General features: G+C 54.8%; 1 protein-coding gene across 1 annotated transcript in view; it reads left to right on the forward strand.

Moving 5' to 3' along the window:
* Nucleotides 1-21,368, forward strand: part of DYNC1H1 (dynein cytoplasmic 1 heavy chain 1) — a 66,294-nt gene that overhangs the window by 17,625 nt on the left and 27,301 nt on the right. Inside the window, 22 exon segments of the mRNA XM_021081584.1 lie at nucleotides 5,078-6,122; nucleotides 6,125-6,153; nucleotides 6,833-7,012; nucleotides 8,315-8,464; nucleotides 9,843-9,989; nucleotides 12,237-12,377; nucleotides 13,554-13,730; nucleotides 13,869-13,979; nucleotides 14,059-14,178; nucleotides 14,646-14,885; nucleotides 16,189-16,344; nucleotides 16,477-16,590; nucleotides 16,822-16,932; nucleotides 17,012-17,221; nucleotides 17,364-17,510; nucleotides 17,986-18,152; nucleotides 18,247-18,420; nucleotides 18,797-18,962; nucleotides 19,048-19,236; nucleotides 19,328-19,522; nucleotides 20,200-20,482; nucleotides 20,952-21,052. Coding sequence (XP_020937243.1) covers nucleotides 5,078-6,122; nucleotides 6,125-6,153; nucleotides 6,833-7,012; nucleotides 8,315-8,464; nucleotides 9,843-9,989; nucleotides 12,237-12,377; nucleotides 13,554-13,730; nucleotides 13,869-13,979; nucleotides 14,059-14,178; nucleotides 14,646-14,885; nucleotides 16,189-16,344; nucleotides 16,477-16,590; nucleotides 16,822-16,932; nucleotides 17,012-17,221; nucleotides 17,364-17,510; nucleotides 17,986-18,152; nucleotides 18,247-18,420; nucleotides 18,797-18,962; nucleotides 19,048-19,236; nucleotides 19,328-19,522; nucleotides 20,200-20,482; nucleotides 20,952-21,052 — 4,353 coding nt within the window.

Raw genomic sequence — 21,368 nt, forward strand, 5'->3', positions numbered from 1 at the left:
CACTCACCTGGTGCCTGGACTTACTAAGGCTCAACCCACTGAGCCACAACGGGAACTCTTCAGGCCAAATCTTGTAACAGTCTCTGTCCATTTATCCTCACCCCCAAATTATGTGGACCGCAGAGTTTAAATCCTAATCCCACCAATTGACCGGCCGTGTGACTAGAGTACATCATTTAACCTTTTCCCTGGACCCCTCGTCTGCAAAATGTGGACGATGACTGCGTACGCCTTAAAAGATAATTGCACACGGCTGAGCGTTATGAAAAGATTTAGACTCCTTTTCTTTGTTCACGTTTTTTTCTTCTTCTTCTCAGTTCACCTCTTTTCTTCAGCAATGCTTTCCTTTCAAAGAAAAAATCCAGTCCAGAGAGTTCCCTGGTTAGGACTTGGCACTTTGAGCACAGCGGCCTAGGTTCAGTCCCTGGTCTGGGAACTGAGATCCCACATTCAGCCACTGCACACCACAGCCAAAAAAATTTTTTCAGTTAAAAAATCCAGTCTAGAAATAGAAGACAGATTGATGTACATATAGGTAGAGGAATTGATTAAAGGATAGATATTTACGGTAAAGCCAATACATAGCCAGTGTTAATTGGCTGAATGTTGATTTATCTACTCGAGGTGGGAGTATGTCTTTCAACCCACCTGTGGTTTGAAAATCTTGTAATGTTAGCTGAGGTGGGGTGGGAGAGGGCCCGTCTAGAAATCACGCCGGCCGAGAAGCTTCATTCACGGATGAGAAGGGCTGCTCTTCAGGGTGGAGTAGTAGGTGGTCAATACTGTTGCTCAGCGTCACTTGATGCAGAGCAGCGCGCATCCCGTGCACACAGGTGCATGTGCTTGTTCAAGTGTTGACCCTTTATTGTGTCCACGAGAGACCAAGACCAGGGCCGACTCCTCCTGCCTGGGGTGTCTCAGTCCTTTCTTTGCCGTGTCCTTCTTCTCAGATATCATTGTTTAAAACGTTGCATACTCTTTAAAAAAATTCTTGTGTTGAAGTGTAGACGATTTATGCTGTTGTGTTCGTTTCACATGTACAGCAAAGCGATGTGGTTGTATATTCATTTTCAGATTCTCTCTTAAGATACTGACTGTAGTTGGCCATGCTCTACAGTAGGTCCTCGTTCAACCTTTTTTTTTTTTTTCATTTTTTTCTTTTATCGAAGTATCGTTCATGTACAATGTTCTGTTCTGTGTACATACCTTTTTTTCACATTCTTTTTCTTTACAGATTATGACAAGATATTGAGTCTAGTTCCCTGTGCCCTACAGCAGGTCCTTGTTGGTTATCTATTTTATACGTAGTAGTGTGTCCACGTTAATCCCAAACTACTAATTTATCCTTCTTCGTCCCATAAGTTTGTCTTCTGTGTCTGTGGGTCTATTTCTGTTTTGTAAATCAGTTCGTTTGTATAATTTTTTTCAGATTCCACGTATAAGCCGCATCACATGATTAGTTTTGCTTTGACTTACTTCACTCAGCGTGAGTCTCTAGCTCCATCCATGCTGCTGCAGATGGCATTGTTTCATTCTTTCTTACGGCTGAGTGGCAGTCCATTGTGTGTATGGACCACATCTTCGTCATCCATTCCTCTGTCACTGGACACTCGGGTTGCTTCCGTGTCTTGGCTGTTGTGAATAGAGCTGCCGTGAACATACAGGCGCATGTGTGTTTTTGAGTTATAGTTTTGTCTGGATATACGCCCAGGAGTGGGACTGCGGTATCATAATGGTAACTCTCCTGCTTGTTTTTGAAGAACTCTCCATACTGTTCTCCATAGCGGCTGCACCAATTTACATTCCCACCAACGGTGTAGGAGGGAGGGCTCCTTTTTCTCCACACCCTCTCCAGCATTTGCTGTCTGTAGACTCCTTGGTGATGGCCATTCTGACTGGTGTGAGGTGATACCTCGCTGTAGTTTTGATTTGCATTCCTCTAATAATTCGTGGTATTGAACATCTTTTCATGTTGGGTATCTGTGGGAAGTGAGTAATTTCTTTGGGGTGCTGTGTAGTTAGGTCCTCTGCCCATTTGTTGATTTTGGGTTACTTGGTTTTTTTGTTAGTGAGTTGTATGAGCTATTTGTGTCTTTTGGAAGCAAAGCCCTTGTCAGTTGAATCCTTTGCAAATATTTTCTCCCATTCTGTAGGTGGTCTTTTGAGTTTCTTTATGGTTTCCTTTGCTGTGCAATTTGTATACTTCTTGTTTGTAAACCGTATGGCCCACATGCTTTATATCCATCAAATTTGTGGTGGACGAATGTGAGCAAGCACGCATCCTCAGGGTGATTTTATTGGAGGGTTTGATCCGTTCCCATTATTTATATGGTTGGATTCAGAATTGCTACTTGCTGTTTGTTTTCCCTTTGTCTCATTTGTGTTGTTCCTCTGTTCCTGCCCTGACTTCTTTTGCGTTATTTTCAGCATATAATTTGAATTCCTCTATAGACTTATAGGTGTGTTTCTTTGAATTTTCTTTTTTAGCCATTACTCTGGGGATTACAGCACAGATCTTTAATGTATCATGATATACTCAATACTGACTTATAAGAACCTTATAACTAGTAGAGCTGTTGCCTCCTGCTTGTCATTTATACAACAGGGAAAATAATGTTATTCTTATCATACATACACGTCACGCCCATACGTCATGAGCCCAACAGTAAGGTGCTACAGGTTTGTTTGTTTGTTTGTTTTCTTTTTTGGCTGCCCTGTGGCATATGGAGTTCCTGGGCCAGGGATCAGGTCTAAGCCGAGGTTGTGACCTCAGCTGCAGTTGCAGCAATGCTGGATCCTTAACCCTGTATGCCGGGCCGGGGGATCGAACCTGCGTCCAAGTGCTCTCAAGAGGCTGCCAATCCCATTGTGTTACAGTGGAAACTCCTACAAAGTGGTTTTTGGTTTTGTTTTTTTTTTGTCTTTTGAGGGCCGCACCCACAGCATATGGAGGTTCCCAGGTCTAATCAGAGCTGTTGCTGCTGGCCTACACCACAGCTCACGGCAGCGCTGGATTCTTTATATTTTCTAGTTCTCTTCATTCCTTCCTGTGGACTGAGTGACTCTCTGCTGTCTTCTCTCTTTACCTAAAGGGATTCCTTTAGGATTTCTTGTTCCATAGGTTTGCTGGCAACAGATTCCTTCATTTTTTGTTTTTTGGGAAAAATATTTCGCTCTCATATTGGAAGCATAGTTTCACTGGGTGTGGGATTCCTGGATGACAGCGACTTTTAGATTTCCCGTGACTTTTCTTCTTGCAGGGCTCCCCAGGGTCTCCGGTGTGTACATGGAATTTCGTACCTTGGCCCTTGTCAGGCTCTCCCATTTCCAGAATCTCCCCTCTAAACGAACTGCTGTTCTGCTCCCCCTTGCAAAGCTGCAGGATTCCCTGCCTGAGCTGGGGCGCCAGAGCACCTCCAGGCAGGACAGCCCTCCCTCCGGCCCGAGCTCAATACAGCACCTTAGGTCGTTGGCTGCCTTGGGGTTGCTTTCCATTGACCTAAAGTAAAATAGCTGCTTAATAATTTCGTCCAGTTTTGCCCTTAAACTAGCATTGCCGGGAATCCTCAGAGTGTTTTATGTTTTTGTCCTTTTCTAGGGCCACACTCACAGCATACAGAGGCTCCCAGGCCAGAGGTCCAGTCGGAGCTGTAGCCACCGGCCTACGCCAGAGCCACAGCAATGTGGAATCCGAGCCGCACCTGCGACCTACACCACAGCTTAGGGCAACGCCGGATCCTTAACCCACTGAGCAAGGCCAGTGATTGAACCCGCAACCTCAAGGTTCCTAGTCGGATTCGTTAACCACTGAGCCATGACAGAAACTCCTTTTTTTGTTTTGTTTGTTTGTTTCCTCAGAGTGTTTTTAAATACATAAAACAAAATGCACAGGTTTACAAAGAAACAGTTGTTAGCCCTTTTGAGGTTGTGATCTAGTGGCTTACGTGCTTCTCCACGAACACGTAAAATGCTGAGATCTGGCGACGGTCCTGATGAGCGCCAGAGGTTTGAAGTCGTGATGAGCACAAACAAGGCCTCAAGGAAGGTCCCGGGGGACGTGACGGACTCTTCACAGCTGTGACTCTTGCCTGCATTCATAGCTAGAGGACGTGATGAATTCAGTTCGGCCTTAGGGAAAATGATTATAATTTCCCCCGAACAAGTTCAGGCTGTCTGTTCATCTGCGGCGTCTGTGGACCACAGATCGAGACCACTGCCTAGGAGTTTGTGTCATGGTGCAGCGGAAACAAATCTGACTAGGAACCATGAGGTTGCGGGTTCGATCCCTGGCCTTGCTCAGCGGGTTAAGGATCCCGCTGTGAGCTGTGGTATAGGTTGCAGACTTGGCTTGGATCCTGAGTTGCTGAGGCTGTGGCGTAGGCTGGCAGCCACAGCTCCGATTCAGCCCCTAACCTGGGAACCTTCATGTGCCACAGGTGCAGCCCTAAAAAGACATAAAAGACCACTGCCTAGCTGCATTCTAATCCTGCAGGCATGTGGCCATGAGACATGTGTGGACGTCTAATACGTCCGGAGACAAAGATCACGTGTGTGCCCTGCTCTCTCCCAGTAGCATGGAGAGAACCGCGTGGAATCGGCTCTGTTAGCGTAGCACCTTACCTGTGCCCCTGCTGTCGGATTGACCCATGGAGTTACCATTTAAAGCTTTAAAAAGAAAACCCTGTTGGATTGTACATAGCACCCCTGGGAATTACCGAGCTCTCCAGTGCAACTTTAATCATAGACTCAATATTGTGTGGGAAGTAGCCCAAACCCAGGTTTTAGCACATGTTATTGTAGCTTCTTCGGCAGTGAAACTACATGATCAGGAGATCCTTATGACGCAGAGGTAGAGTGTCCTCTATGGAAATTAACACGACATTGTAAATCGACCATCCTTCGGTAACGTTTATTAACATGCACTGGTGTTTCACATGGTCTTGCTGAGCTGAGGTTATAAAATGTTGGACTAAGAGTTAAAAGCTGGAAGGTGCACTGGTAACTGCGTGGCGTGCGCTGCTGGTGCAGAGAGTAATGCCACCCGCTCACCGTTTTTCCTGTGGCCGCTCCCTCCCAGGTCACCGCCGTCGCCCAGCAGAACCAGGGCGAGGCGCCCGAGCCGCAGGACATGAAGGTCGCGGAGGTGCTCTTCGATGCTGCCGACGCGAATGCCATCGAGGAGGTCAACCTGGCCTACGAGAACGTCAAGGAGGTGGACGGGCTGGACGTCTCCAAGGAGGGCACGGAGGCCTGGGAGGCCGCCATGAAGCGGTACGACGAGAGGATCGACAGGGTGGAGACGCGCATCACCGCCCGCCTCCGGGACCAGCTCGGCACCGCCAAGAACGCCAACGAGATGTTCAGGATCTTCTCCAGGTTCAACGCGCTCTTCGTCAGGCCGCACATCCGCGGGGCCATCCGCGAGTACCAGACGCAGCTGATCCAGCGCGTGAAGGACGACATCGAGTCTCTTCACGACAAGTTCAAGGTCCAGTACCCGCAGAGCCAGGCGTGCAAGATGAGCCACGTGCGCGACCTGCCGCCCGTGTCGGGCTCCATCATCTGGGCCAAGCAGATCGACCGGCAGCTGACGGCCTACATGAAGCGTGTGGAGGACGTGCTGGGCAAGGGCTGGGAGAACCACGTCGAGGGCCAGAAGCTGAAGCAGGACGGCGACAGCTTCCGCATGAAGCTCAACACGCAGGAGATCTTCGACGACTGGGCCAGGAAGGTGCAGCAGCGCAACCTCGGCGTCTCGGGCCGCATCTTCGCCATCGAGAGCACGCGCGTCCGGGGCCGCTCTGGCAACGTCCTCAAGCTGAAAGTCAACTTCCTCCCCGAGATCATCACCCTCTCGAAGGAAGTTCGAAACCTCAAGTGGCTCGGGTTCCGAGTCCCGCTGGCGATTGTGAACAAGGCTCACCAAGCAAACCAGCTCTACCCGTTCGCCATCTCGCTGATCGAGAGCGTCCGGACTTACGAGCGGACCTGTGAGAAGGTCGAGGAGCGCAACACCATCTCGCTGCTGGTGGCGGGCCTGAAGAAGGAGGTGCAGGCCCTGATCGCCGAGGGCATCGCCCTGGTGTGGGAGTCCTACAAACTCGACCCGTACGTGCAGCGCCTGGCGAGACGGTCTTCAACTTCCAAGAAAAGGTGCGCTCTGCGCGGGTCCCCAGGTGCCCGGGGTGAGCTGAGCCGGGACCGCCCCCCGGCCGGCACGCTGGCTGTCCCGCAGAAGGCGTGCCTGCGGGCCGACAGCGGAGGGCTGGGGGGTGCTGCTCGGGGGCACCGATAGGCAACACTCCGCCAAGTTACGAGGCCTGAGCGCTGAGGACCCTGGGGTCTGGCAGAGCGAAAGGCCAGCTTTGTTCCTGTGGCTGGTAAAGCCGCCCGGAGATCGGGCCACACACCTGCTGCTCCCCCCAGCCCCACACCCCCGGCCCTGACTTCCTCCCCCGACCATCGCCCAGCTCACACCGGCCTCCACCCCTGGGCTTGCTGCCGAGGAAAGGACGGAGCACGGGCGCGGGTGGCCGGCTCCCGGGGAGGGAAGGCGCTGAGCCGTGAGCTTACTTCCTGCGCCCTCCTTTGCCGGTCGGGTCAGAGGTCGCCCCTCCCCGGGGCAGGAATGAGCAAGGAGGGGAGCTGCTGGTTTCCGGACAGTTCCCCTCCCGCGCAGAGACCCGGGTGGGACGTGTCCTCATGCCACCACGCAGGACTGGCTCTCGGGAAGAAGCTCGCTGCCTCAGACCGTAACGAGCTGGTTGGGAAGAATGCGCCCACTCCGGAGGCGCAGAGGGAGGCGCGCTCTGGTGACTGTGCCTTCCCCTAGGTGGATGACCTGCTGATAATCGAGGAGAAGATAGACCTGGAGGTCCGCTCGCTGGAGACCTGTGTGTACGACCACAAGACCTTCTCGGAGATCCTGAACCGAGTCCAGAAGGCCGTGGACGACCTAAACCTGCACTCCTACTCCAACCTGCCCATCTGGGTCAACAAGCTGGACATGGAGGTGAGGCCTCTTCCGTTGTCTGCTGTCAGCGCAGGGGTGGGCCTCTTCCCTAACTCATGAGTTGGTCGCCGAGAGAGGTGTTCGCACGGGAGTTACGGCGGCAGACCACCCAGCTCTCCGTGTCCAGAAACCCGTGTACCTGATGACGGGGCCGCGCTGCAGCGCCCGCCGGACTCGCCTTCTGAGGGGGAGCAGGAACCGCTTTCCGGGTCTTTGACGGCCTCCTCGCTCCCCTCCCAGCTCTGCTGATGAGCCAGGCTGTCCCTCCCAGGCCACTTCTCTCACCGCCCTGTCCCCCTGCACCAGCCAAGCTGGACACATGCACCCAGCAGCACAGTACCCTTCTTCCTGCCGTGGAGGGTCTTGGCTCCCCCATGGGGATGGGGCGTGGGGAGGGAAGGTGTGTGTGAGGCGTCCTGACCCCGTGCAGCTTTCTCTCAGGTGGATCCAGGGGGTGCAGCTGTGACGTCTCTAGAAGGAGGTGTTTTTACAGCAGAGGCCGCTCAGTGGACACGTAGGGGTTGGTCAGTTCGGAAGTTGTCTGTGGGTCACAGGTTTTCTCCTTTAAAATGGATGCATCGCTTGCAGGGCATCCATCCGTGGGAACCGAACAGAGTAGAACATTCATCAGCCCTGTTCTTCTGAATGTACTTCAACCCCCAGCTTTTCTCACAGCCGCCCCCACTGCGTCCCCAGGACGACTGTGTGGCCCAAGGCAGACCCTGCACTGAGGTGTGCAGACATCCTGTTCCTAGGAAGTTACTTGTCTCCTCATAGATCAGAGCGAGTTCTGGCTTTATTCTTTACTTGCTGAAAGAAAGTGGTCACCGTGTGGGGACAGGTGTTAACTAGACTTACTGGGGCGATCGTTTTGCAATCTGTACAAATACTGAATCATTATGTTGTACACCTGGAACTAATATAATATACATCAGCCATGCCTCAACTGAAAGAGAAAACGGTTTAATCTCCAGGTTGTCGTTTTCTAGTTTTATCTCTGAGGCTGCCAGGAAAATGTTTTTGTCTTCAAAATTTTCTATCATTGAACAAATAGCAGACCTGTGCTCCGTCTGCCTTTGTGTCAGCCTCCTTCTCACTCCTAAGCTGGGGGCGCACGGATGGTGAGCAGTCCGCCTGCAGGCCGTGCACTGCGGTGGGGCCACGAGGAGGAGGCTGAGAGGAGCGGGGGTGAAGGGTCGTGGTCGGTCAGCAACAGCTGTCTTGGGCCTAAGATGCTGGCTCTGTTACCGCTCCCTGTGCGCTGAGTTCGGGGAGAAACACTGCAGCATGTTCTCTCTGCAGATTGAAAGGATATTGGGGGTCCGCCTACAAGCCGGCCTGCGGGCTTGGACACAGGTGCTTCTCGGACAAGCCGAGGATAAAGCAGAAGTTGACATGGATACGGACGCACCGCAAGTCAGTCACAAGCCTGGAGGGGAGCCGAAGATCAAGGTGGGTGTCTTCCCGGTGGCCGACTGGCGAGCGAATAAAGCCAGTTCTCCCCTAGAGAGGAACCAGCAGAGAGGCCACCCACACCCAGCTGACCCAAGTCCACACCCCCAGGCTGACGTGCGGGTGCCGTGGCGAGGAGATGAGACTAGGAGGGCTGCCTCCCAGAGGCAGACCGAGCAGGTCCTTCTACACAACACCCAAGTCATGGTCAAGGTCATGGCAGACAGCAAGGGGAAAGCCAAGAAAATGTCACAGATCGGAAGCGACCGAGGAGATGTGACAGCTGTGTCGTGGTGACCTGGCTGGGTCTGGACGTCTCACTGACGCCCGCCGTTTCATTAGGAGTGTTCTGCCAAGGCGAGTGTGTCTGCCTGGCTCCTCGTAGTTAGGCATATACACCACATCAGAGGAAGCTGCTGGAGGGCACGTGCGAAGTCCGCACGTTCTCCTTGGAACTCTCCCGTGAGTGTAAAGCAGTTTCAGAGGCAGGGTTTTTTTTTTATTTATTTATTTTTTTGGTCTTTTTAGACCAGTACCTGCAGCACATGGAAGTTCCCAGGCTTGGGGTCAAATCGGAGCTGTAGCTGCCCACCTACACCACAGCTACTGCAACACACGACCCAAGCTACGTCTTTGACCTGCACCACAGCTCACGGCAACACCAGACCCGCTGAGCAAGGCCAGGGATCAAATCTCCATCCTCGGGGATGCTAGTCAGATTTGCTTCCACTGATGCATGACGGGAACTCCTCTTTTTACTGCTTGAGAAAGGTTTTCACTTTGGGGGGAGCTCCCTGGTAGTCTAGTGATTAGGACTCAGCACTTCCATCATTGTGGCCCAGGTTCCATCCCTGGTCCGGGAACTGAGATCCCACATCGAGCTGCTGTACACTGCAACCAGAAAAAAGTTTTCACTTTTGAATATCACAGATATCCCCAGAGCATCCGTTTTAAAATACTGAGATGCAGAGAAGCCAGTGTGCCTATCCAAGTTGATACAGTAGCACTGAGACGGGATTCTCCATTAGCTTAAAGCACTGGCAGGTGGCACTGCTTGCCCTCAGCTTCTAAGCCACATCAGTAAAGTCAGCCTGGTGTCGCTGCCTCAGGCCACAGGGTCCTCGAGTCCGGGCGTCATCACGCTCATCAGAGCCGATGGTGCTTCACCGAGCACCTGCTGTGTGTGCAACACCAGGCACCAGGACCCAGGAGGAGCCTAAGCAGTGCCTGCCCTCTGACCTCTGGGGAGGGCCTCAGGCCCCGAACTGGTGTTGGTGAAGCAGCAGAAGTAGTTCAGTAGTTTGGAGAAGGTGTCGGCTGTCAAAGCCAGTCCGCTGAACCAGAGTGCTGCGTCAAGAGGGAAATCTTTCTTTTCCAGAATGTTGTGCACGAGCTGAGAATAACCAACCAGGTCATCTACCTGAACCCGCCGATTGAGGAGTGCAGGTACAAGCTGTACCAGGAGATGTTCGCCTGGAAGATGGTGGTGCTCTCTCTCCCCCGCATCCAGAGTCAGCGGTACCAGGTGAGCGCCGGCTCCCCGCTCCGGGCACCGCCTCGCCGCCTGCCTCTGTGCCGAGGCTCTCGGCCGTCCTTTCAAACCCCAGGCCTCAGCTCGACTCTCCAAGGGACAGCGAGCGGAAGCTTCGTGTGACCTGGTTTTTGCCCAGTAGTTACTTTTCAGAATAGTCAGGTTTGCAGCTCTGGTCGCTTAGAGATTCCCTCCGTGAACTTCTGGGGGACTTCAGTGCCTGCGTCCTTTCCTCCCAGCTCCCCAGCTACTGCATTTTATCACGGGAGTTTGCAGACATTGGCGGAAGCAGAGGGCATCATGTGAGCTCACACACCTCTGCTCTGTTTATCAGCATGTGGCCAGTTTTGTTTATTCTCTTCCCACCCCCACCCCCAGATTTTAAAGTCAATCCCAGATAGAGTGTACTCTTTTTTTTTTTTTTTTTAATCTTCACATTAGGGCCGCACCCGTGGCATATGGGAGTTCCCAGGCTAGGGGTCCAGTCAGAGCTGTGCCTGCCGGCCTACACCGCAGCCACAGCAGTGAGGGAACTGAGCCGCGTCTGCGACCTACACCACAGCGGATGGCAACTGCTGGATCCTCAACCCACTGAGTGAGGCCAGGGATCAAACCTGCAACCTCATGGTTCCTAGTCGGAGTCACTTCCACTGGGCCATGACGGGAACTCCTGGTGTACTGTTATTAGTGCACTTCCAGAGCAGAAGGGAAACTCGGGGCTGTTGGCGTTTGGTCCCTGCCTCCGGGCGCTGGTACTTCTGATCAGGACCAGTGGGTTTCAAGTGAACGTACTCCACAGCCTCCACTGTAACAGACTCTTCAAGAAAATAGTGATCCTCTTAGGAAGTGTAGCCCTTCCTGACTTTGAACGTGAGCTCAGCTCTCTTCTCTCCCTCTGCCCTGACACACGCTCTCCACGTGGCTGTCCTGGCTCTCTTCCGCCTCGCTGCCCTCTGCTGCCCGGTTCTGCACGGCTCTGAGCCCTCAATACCCGCTGAGTGTTCCTTCCTGCCTCCAGCCAGGCCGTAGCCTGAACTCCAGGCCACGTGTCCCTCTGCCTCCTTGGCGTCCCCATGTCACCATCTGATGGGCGGGTCCAACGGAACCTGACTCTCGATCCCCCTTCAAATTTTCGCAGCACCACCCACAGCTTTGCTTTCCCGTCCCCCGGCTGCTCTGGCCAGACGTTATCACGGCCTCATTGTCTCCATCTTCCGAACCTGCCTGGTGGGGCCACCTGTCCAGGGTACCGCCACCCTCACTGGGGTTATGTCTCGGTGTCTCCCTCTGTCCCCAAAGTCTGTTTTTGGCAGAGCAGCCAGAGCACGCCGTAAATCATGTGTCGACCCTGACTCGGCACTTTTCAGAGCCCATCAGCGGCTCCCCACCTCCCATGTCGGTGGCTTGCCGGCCTACCGACCCCGCTACGAGCTGCCTCTCTGCCCTCAGCACCTGCTTCTCCGCCCACGGCTCTGCTGCAGCCGCACGCGGGACTCGCCCTCCTCACACGTGCCAGGCCAGCCTTTGCGCCTGGGCCTTTGCACTGCTCGTCTCTGCTTACACGTCACCTCCTCCCTGACCCCCTGTTTAAAATAGATCCTCTCTGGAGTTCCCTGGTGGCCTTGTAGTTAAGGGACCACGTGGTCACTGCTCTGGTGTGGGCTTGGCCTGGGACTCTCCCCGCCCACATTCCCTCTCCCTCTGGTCTGCTCTTCTCGTCAGTATTTGTCACCATTGGACAGTCTGTGTCTTGATTTTCCCTTAGTTGTTGCTTCCCCAGACCGTAAGTCCGTGAGGTTTTTAGTCTGTCGATTGTACCTACAGCAGCGCCTGGCACATGACAGGCCCTTGGATCTTTGAAACAGATGAGTGACTTGTCGGGGGGCCGGCATCCCCGTTGGGGTCGGTGCGGGCTGTGGCCATCTCGTGTCCTCCAGGGCTCCTGTCCCTGTCCTGTGAGGGGGTCTGCCCTGGGGCACCTGCTTCTGAGGTGTCTGTGCTCTTTGCCTGGTGCCGATGGTCCTGCCACGTTTGCTGGCTGGTGGTCCGTGTTCTTTTATGGGTTGGATGAGTGAAGTGTAAGAAGGCGCCCATTGCCTGTGACTGGCTTACTCTTACCTCATCCCTTAAGAGGCATTGTTAGCGTGAGCTGTTCTTCGGTTCATTGTAATTAAGCGGAAGGTGGCGGATGCACGTTTCTGTCCGCACTGCCTGCGTTCATGCCCGACTGCCTTTGGTTAGGTGGGCGTGCACTACGAACTGACCGAGGAGGAGAAGTTCTACCGGAACGCCCTGACGCGGATGCCGGACGGCCCCGTCGCCCTGGAGGAGTCCTACTCTGCCGTCATGGGCATCGTGACTGAGGTTGAGCAGTATGTCAAGGTGAGGCGCTGGTTTCATTCAGGTGTGGCTGCAGCCGTCCGCGACTCTGCGGAGAGAGATGTAGCGGGTGTGGGGCTCAAAGGGTGGGACCATGGGGACAGGAGTTCTCAGATAATGGCTTTTTTTTTTTTTTTTCAGTCTTTTTGCCTTTTCTAGGGCCGCACCCGCGGCATGTGGAGGTTCCCAGGCTAGGGGTCCAAATCAGAGCTGTAGCCACCGGCCTACGACAGAGCCACAGCAACTTGGGATCCTTAACCCACTGAGCAAGGCCAACGATTGAACCCGCAGCCTCATGGTTCCTAGTCGGATTCGTTAACCACTGAGCCACGACGGGAACTCCTCCAATTGCTATTTTTTTTATATTAATGATTTTTATTTTTTCCATCACAGCTGGTTTACAGTGTTCTGTCAATTTTCTACTGTACGGCAAGGTGACCCAGTCACACATACATGTACACATTCTTTTTTCTCACATGATCCTGCTCCATCATAAGTGACTAGACATAGTTCCCAGTGCTACACAGCTGGATCTCATTGCTTACCTATTCCAAAGGCAATAGTCTGCATCTATCAACCCCATGTTCCCAGTTCATCCCACTCCCTCCCCCTCCCCCTTGGCAACCACAAGTCTGTCCTCCATGATTTTCTTTTCTGCGGAAAGTTTCCTTTGTGCCATATATTAGATTCCAGATATAACTGGTGTCATAGAGTATTTGTCTTTCTCTTTCTGACTCACTTAGTGGGAGAGTCTCTAGTTCCGTCCGTGTTGTTGCCGATGGCATTGTTTTGTTCTTCTGTGGCTGTGAGTAGTATTCCATTGTGTATGTGTACCACATCTTCCTAGTCCAGTCATTTAGGTGGTTTTCCTGTCTTGGCTGTTGGGAATAGTGCTGCAGTGAACATACAGGTGTATGTGTCTTTTCCGAGGAAAGTTTTGTGCGGATGTGATAGTTGCTTTTTAAAGCAGGAAGTGAGCAACAGGAAGAACCTGGGAGGTTAATCATTTGGGGGAACAGGAGACGGTTCTTGTTTGATGTGAAACTTGTAAGAATCTGAAGTGAGAGTTTTCCTGACAGCGATGAAAGAACATGAACTTTTTAAATCGAAGATGAACATATAAACATTTTACCAAGTGAAAAACCAAACAGTCGTCTCTAACTGTGCTCCCGTTTGCAGGTTTGGCTTCAGTACCAGTGTCTGTGGGACATGCAGGCTGAGAACATCTATAACAGACTCGGGGAAGACCTCAACAAGTGGCAGGCTCTCCTGGTTCAGATCAGGAAGGCCCGCGGGACCTTTGACAACGCGGAGACCAAGAAGGAGTTTGGCCCAGTCGTCATCGACTACGGCAAGGTGAGCCCTGCTGTCCTGCCCAGGGCTCTTGGGGGCCAGGTGGCTGTGAGGCAGCGCCTCTGACCAAGGTGAAGCTGAAGGCACACACCTGCGGGCAGACGCGTTGCTGATGGGCGTCTGGTGCTCGCTGGCCTGCAGGTGCAGTCGAAGGTGAACTTGAAGTACGACTCGTGGCATAAGGAGGTCCTCAGCAAGTTTGGGCAGATGCTCGGCTCCAACATGACCGAGTTCCACTCCCAGATCTCCAAGGTGAGGCGAGGAGCAGGACCCCGCGGGCGCGGGGCTGCTGGTCGCGCGGCTCCGGTCACAGTCTCTGCTCTCTCAACAGTCCCGCCAGGAGTTGGAGCAGCACTCAGTGGACACGGCCAGCACCTCCGACGCCGTGACCTTCATCACCTACGTGCAGTCTTTGAAACGGAAGATCAAGCAGTTTGAGAAGCAGGTGGAGGTGAGCTCTGGCCGTCGCTTTCTCGGCTCGGGTACGCGGGGTAGCTCTCACCCGCCCTCCTCCGCGGCCGCCCCACTTGCCAAGGTGAACACGGGCCTCGGGCGGCCGCGTTGGAAAGAGCTCTGCAGGGTCGGAGAACTACTGGCTCTTGACCGTGAAGGTCTTTGTGCTTTAGTCGTGGGTTTTCAAGTCCTCAGACTTGAATTTCCTCCCGTAACTTGGACTGGGGGTGCGAAGCCCAGCTTAGATCCCGGTCGGGGTCCTGGACCGCACCAGGACCGGCCCTGGCGGGCTCCCGGGTGTCGTGTGGCCCCGGGGCCGCAGGGGCGGGGGGGGGGGAGGTTTCTGGAGGTGGGCACGGGTTCTGTGGCCGCAGAGCGCCTTTTCTGCGGTGGGCGTCAGGCAGGAGTCGGGCAGTCATTTGTCGTCACGGAAGAGAGCGTTCCGTGTCTCTTTGCCTCTCGAAGCTCTACCGCAACGGGCAGCGCCTGCTGGAGAAGCAGCGGTTCCAGTTCCCGCCCTCCTGGCTGTACATTGACAACATCGAGGGCGAGTGGGGGGCCTTCAACGACATCATGCGGCGCAAGGACTCCGCCATCCAGCAGCAGGTGGCGAACCTGCAGATGAAGATCGTGCAGGAGGACCGGGCCGTGGAGAGCCGCACCACCGACCTGCTGGCCGACTGGGAGAAGACCAAGCCCGTCACCGTGAGTCTCGCCCGAGGCTCGGGAGCAGCGGCGTGGCCTGGCGCCTCTCGTCAGGAGGCCTTGCTGTGGCTCTGCGTTGCAGAAGGAAGGCTTTGCCGTCTTTCACTTAAAGGGAGCAGCGCTTGCAGATAGTGTATTTCAAAGTGAGAAAGCCAGCGTAGCCCTTTTTTACCTGAAACCACTCTGGCGGTCATTTAAGTCGGGAAGTGAGGAAGCTAACGCTGTTCTGTTCGCACGGCGTCCTCTTCCTTAGCGCCCCCACAAGTTAGGGTGTCCAGTCGTGTGGACACAGGCCAAGTGTTACGCGGCTGCTGCCGCCGCCACTCTGTGCAGCAGGTGGCAGTTCTGCCATCGTCATCATAGCGATTAAGCCTTTCCATCCCCGGGACCTGCCACGTCCAGTTCTCCTGGGTCACTTACATACTTATGGAGCACCAGCTGTGTTCTAGGCGGCAGGGGTGCAGCAGCAGCCGGGAAAGACAGGGCCCTCCCGTTGCGGAGTTAGGCTCCAGTGGGAGAGACGGGATAGCCTGAGCAAGGGAAGCGTGTATTTTGAGTTGGATGGAGCTGGGTGCCAGGGGGCAGAGGCGAGGTCAGGTCGTTAAATGGTTTACAGCCTTACGGGAAAGGTGACCAGCGAGTGTGGGGCCAAGGCCTGCCTGGCTCACTGGGGCAGGATTCAGATCGAGACAGACGAGCAGGCTGCGAGGGTGCGGGAGTGCTGGGGTGCTGGCCTGGATTTGTGGTCGGGGGTGCAGGCTCTCACACCAGCCTGGTGGCTGCTGTGCCCTCCACTCCATCTGTTGGGGCAGCCCCCGACCCACCCTCAGCCCCTCTGACCTGCTTTGTGTTGAGTGTTGGCTGGAGGGGCTCAGCTGTAGGCGGGCCTCTTTACTGAAGCGATGGAAACGGGGAGGAACTGTGGGGTGGTGGCGCCCGAGCGAAGTGGGAGTGGGGTCACCCAGTGAGCAGGGCAGCGCTGCTGCTTTCCTTGTCCGCGCAGTGGACATGGCAGCTGTGTCCTGGGAGGGAGGGCGTGGCTGGAGCCCCCAGAGCCTCGTCCCCTCCCATCAGGCGTGCCCTGCTCCCGGACCTCGGCTCCGTTTCCCACAGCCCTTAGTGAGGCCGCGGCTGAGTCGGATGCGGGAGTAAAAGCCCCACGTCACATGCACGTTACACCCACAGCCGTGTTCAAGGGCTCCCGCGACCCAGGAGCCCAGCAGGCTCCCTCCCCCGTCTCGGAGCCACAGCCCTGCCGTCCTGAGGCTCTGGTCTCTAATGCTCTGGCCTCGGCCGCCCGCAGGGCAATCTCCGCCCAGAAGAGGCCCTCCAGGCTCTCACCATCTATGAAGGGAAGTTCGGCAGGCTGAAGGACGACAGGGAGAAGTGTGCCAAGGCCAAGGAGGCGCTGGAACTGACGGAGACGGGACTTCTCAGCGGCAGCGAGGAGCGCGTCCAGGTCCGGCCCGCCGCTCAGGGATGGGGGTGGGGGGCGCCTGGCCCTGACTGCCCCTGGCCGGGCTGTCGCAAGGGGCCTGCCCGATTTGGAGCTGCTTCTTCCACAGCTGAACTGCTTTACTCCCAACCGCAGGTGGCCTTGGAAGAGTTGCAGGACCTCAAAGGCGTTTGGTCAGAGCTTTCTAAGATCTGGGAGCAGATTGACCAGATGAAGGAGCAGCCGTGGGTTTCAGTGCAGCCGCGAAAGGTGTGTGCGTTCGAGGGGGTGGCGTGCATGCCTTCGCATCGTCAGTCGGAGACGCTGCTCGGAAGCCTCGCCAGCGGGGACCTGTATGGTGAATTACCAAAATGTCACTTCGTGGTCATTTACAGAATTCCCCCAGACTCATGGAAGAGTCCTCTTAAAGCCTGTTTTAAACAGTGCAGCGTTGAGAGGAACGTTGGCATACTGAACACCGTCTTGTGTTTCCCTTGGCAGCTTCGCCAGAATTTGGACGGCCTCCTGAACCAGCTGAAGAACTTCCCTGCGCGGTTACGGCAGTATGCCTCCTATGAGTTTGTGCAGAGGCTCCTGAAGGGTTACCTGAAGGTCGGTAAGCGGCCTACAGCCGTGGGGTCCGTCAGAAGCGCACCGGCCTGGTAACGCTGCCTGCCCTCTCTCTCCGCAGATCAACATGCTGGTGATCGAGCTGAAGTCCGAAGCGCTGAAGGATCGCCACTGGAAGCAGCTGATGAAGAGGCTTCATGTCAACTGGGTTGTTTCCGAGCTAACCCTGGGCCAGATCTGGGACGTTGACTTGCAGAAAAACGAAGCTGTTGTCAAGGACGTGCTGCTCGTGGCACAAGGGGAGATGGCTCTGGAGGAATTTTTGAAACAGGCAAGTCACAGACTACGGGCACTTGTATGTCCTGTTTCAGGCTGTAACACGGGATGCGAGCCCCTCGGTGGTCCCCCTTGTCGCCTGCATGGCTGGGGCCTTCCCATGTGTTGATAACACGCCTCTTCCGGTTTCGATTCAGATACGAGAAGTGTGGAACACCTATGAATTAGACCTGGTTAACTATCAGAACAAGTGTCGCCTGATCCGCGGCTGGGACGACCTCTTCAACAAGGTCAAAGAGCACATCAACAGCGTCTCCGCCATGAAGCTCTCCCCGTATTACAAGGTACTTCTGGGGGGAGACTCCGTCCCACACCTTCACTGTGAAGCCTTCAGACTCACAGTTACCAGGTGCCGGGTTTTAAAAATATCAAAGTCAGGAGTTCGCATCGTGGTTCAGTGGTTAATGAATCTGCCTGGGAACCATGAGGTTTCAGGTTCGATCCTTGGCCTTGCTCAGTGGGTTAAGGATCCGGCATTGCTGTGGCTGTGGTGTAGGTCGCAGACGCAGCTCAGATCCGGCGTTGCTGTGGCTCTGGCGTTGGTGGCCACAGCTCAAATTCGACCCCTAGCCTGGGAATCTCCGTATGCCGCAGGTGCGGCCCTAAAAAGACAAGACAATAAAATAAAATTAAGTTAAAATTAAAACACCAAAATCGGATAACGTAACGTGGACTTAATCGGCACTTGTCGGGTGGGCTTTGGCCTTTCTGTGCGTGGGAAGGTTAGCCGCTGACCTCTGCCCGACGTCTGCCCGCCAGGTGTTCGAGGAGGACGCGCTGAGCTGGGAAGACAAGCTGAACCGCATCATGGCCCTCTTCGACGTGTGGATCGACGTGCAGAGGCGCTGGGTCTACCTGGAGGGCATCTTCACGGGCAGCGCGGACATCAAGCACCTGCTGCCCGTGGAGACGCAGCGCTTCCAGAGGTACGGCCTCCAGCCGGGAGCAGAAGCGCTGCGGCTGTGGCACCCCACCTTTACACGAGGCTGGCTTTGACGCCGCGTCTGATTCGATTTGCAGCATCAGCACGGAGTTTTTGGCCCTGATGAAGAAAGTGTCCAAGTCTCCCCTTGTTATGGACGTCCTGAACATCCAGGGGGTGCAGAGGTCTCTGGAGAGGTTGGCAGACCTGCTAGGAAAGATCCAGAAAGCCCTGGGAGAGTACCTGGAGAGAGAGCGCTCGTCCTTCCCCAGGTGAGGGTAGCTCTGACGGGGCCTGAAGTGAGGTCCCGTCCCCAGCGGGCCTCCTTCCCGCCCTCCGCCCCCCCCCCCCCCCGGGCCTGTGCCGGTCACTTGGACACCAGTGATCCGTTCAGTGAAACTCTTTCCCTTTCATCCGTTGACTCCTGATGATAACAGACACTCCTTCACGGTCTACCCGGGGTTTGTTTATTCGGCTTCATTTAAACTGTCGTCCACTCTCCTAGGCAGCTTGCATCTTAAAAATTTAGCTCTGATTGTTTTACTTTTGAAGTGGCATCTTTTTCTTTCTGAATAGTTTATTTGGTATAAATTGAACAGGTTTTCTTTAAAAATTCACAAAGTGAATTACATGCTATTTTAATTTTAGGTTCTATTTTGTGGGTGATGAAGATTTGCTTGAAATCATTGGAAACAGCAAGAATGTAGCCAAGTTACAGAAACATTTCAAGAAAATGTTTGCTGGCGTTTCGAGCATCATCCTAAGCGAAGACAACTCCGTCGTGCTGGGCATTTCGTCCCGTGAAGGAGAGGAGGTAGCTGGAGCTGAGCGCGGGACGCGGGACGCCTCGCCCCCACCGTCCCATTCCGCCCTCCCTAGACTCTCCTTACTCACTTCAGGTCACGTTTAAAACTCCCGTGTCCATCACGGAGCATCCCAAAATCAACGAGTGGCTCACGCTGGTGGAGAAGGAGATGCGAGTCACGCTGGCCAAACTCCTGGCGGAGTCGGTGACGGAGGTGGAGATTTTCGGCAAAGCCACCTCAATTGACCCGAATACCTACATCACCTGGATCGACAAGTACCAGGTAACGGGCGGCGGGAGGGACAGTCTGCGGGCACCCGCTCGGGCGGATCGTCAAGGCCATCCTTTGGGGTCTTGCGTCCTGTGTCTTTCAGGCCCAGCTTGTGGTCCTGTCGGCGCAGATAGCCTGGTCCGAGAACGTGGAGGCGGCTCTGAGCAGCATCGGGGGGAGCGGTGACTCGGCGCCCCTGCAGTCTGTGCTCAGCAACGTGGAGGTCACCCTCAACGTGCTGGCGGACTCGGTGCTCATGGAGCAGCCCCCGCTCCGCAGACGCAAGCTGGAGCACCTGGTGAGTCCCTGTCCCCTGTCCTCGCCTCGAGCGGTGACAAGACGTCATGCTCGAAAAGCACCCACACTGGTGTCGGGGAGGAAGCACTGTCGATGGCTCGTGACGAGGCGCTGGGCTTCGAGGATTTGGCTCTCAGTCCCTGTTGAAAACCAGTCCGAGCGTCGAGTCACCCACACCGCTCTCAGGTCTCAGGCTCTTCTCCCCGCCGAGTGCATGCCACTTGCAGAGTTCAAGGAAGGTGGTCTTGTTTGCTGTCTATTTGTTTTTGTTGCAGCTACTGGTTCTCTAATCGCATTGTGTGAATAACGGTTCTGTTGTTTATAAAAGTGAATTTGCATTTTGGGAGGCTTATGAATAAGCCACTGGGGACGGGACCTAGAATCTCAGAGTAAGAGTCTACTAAACAATCCAAGACTGGGAGTTCCCTGGTCTCTCAGTGGGTTAAGGGCCTGGCGTTGTCACCGCTGTGGCTTGGGAGGCTGCTGTGGTGCAGGTTCAGGCCCTGGCCCTGGCCCACGAACTTCTCCTGCTGTGGGAGTGGCCCAAAACAAAAACAAAACCAGGCCAACACCCAGAGCATGCGCTCGTGTCCTCGAGGCACTCGCGGGCCTTGGTGTTGGTACTTCAGTTCATGACGGGTACTTTGTGATAAACTCCTGAAGTGACTGCTCCTTCAGATTACAGAGCTGGTTCACCAGAGAGATGTCACAAGGTCCCTGATCAAGAGCAAGATCGACAACGCCAAGTCTTTCGAGTGGCTCAGCCAGATGCGATTTTACTTCGACCCCAAGCAGACGGATGTATTGCAGCAGTTGTCCATCCAAATGGCAAACGCCAAGTTCAACTACGGCTTTGAGTACCTGGGGGTTCAGGACAAGCTGGTGCAGACCCCCCTCACCGACCGCTGCTATTTGACGATGACGCAAGCTTTGGAGGCCAGGCTGGGAGGGTCCCCCTTCGGTGAGTCACCCCGCGATCCTGGACTGGCGGAGCCAGAGAGTGAGCGTGGTTTTCCAAGAGGAAGTAAATGATGCAAATGTATGTCTTAACTGCACGGCCGGTGTACTCTAAAGCTTTCAAAGTTGCTGGTGGTTACTACCTTTATAGCTGACTTTTCGAACAGCGTGGTTTGAACCGTGAGGGTCACGTCCAGATCTTTGAGTGGTTAAACAGTCGGCTTTCCGCATGCTTGGGGCTCGAATCCTCAGACTGGACCAACCGTGGGTTGAACTTGCCATCCAAGGTTGGCTGGATCCATGGCTGTGGAGCCTGTGGGTGTGGAGGTCCGGCTGTGGGACTCCGGTGTCCATGGGTTGTGGTCTGTCCAGGGTCCTGGACCCGGACCCCTCAGATCCTGGGGGCCACCGTGCTTTGATTGTGGTGAGGGCTGCCCTTTGTTAAGAGCAGAGTGTGTTCTTGTCAATAACAGGACCTGCGGGGACAGGGAAGACCGAGTCTGTCAAAGCCCTTGGCCATCAGCTCGGACGCTTCGTGTTGGTCTTCAACTGTGATGAAACCTTTGATTTCCAGGTGAGAAGCCCCGAGGGGTCCCCTGGCGTCCCCGGGCTGCGAGGTGAGGGGGGAGTAGCACCTTCCGGCTCGGCAGGGCTCCTCTGCCCTGAGTCCTGTGGGATCGGGCCTGGGAGCCATCTGGGGTCCAGCCCGTGCTTGATGTCAGCGTGAGCGTCACGCCTGCCAGGTCAGGGCTCTCGGGTAGAGTCATCTTTCTTGCATCTGCGTCTGGGAGGGAACAGACATTAGGGGAAGGTGTTCTCAACAACAGAAAGTGTCAGCTGTGTCGCTGCGATCTGACGGGCGCAGGAGGGAGAGTGCGGCTCGCTGCCTC

The sequence above is a fragment of the Sus scrofa genome, unplaced genomic scaffold, assembly GCF_000003025.6.
Source record: "Sus scrofa isolate TJ Tabasco breed Duroc unplaced genomic scaffold, Sscrofa11.1 Contig1914, whole genome shotgun sequence".
Taxonomy (NCBI): domain Eukaryota; kingdom Metazoa; phylum Chordata; class Mammalia; order Artiodactyla; family Suidae; genus Sus; species Sus scrofa.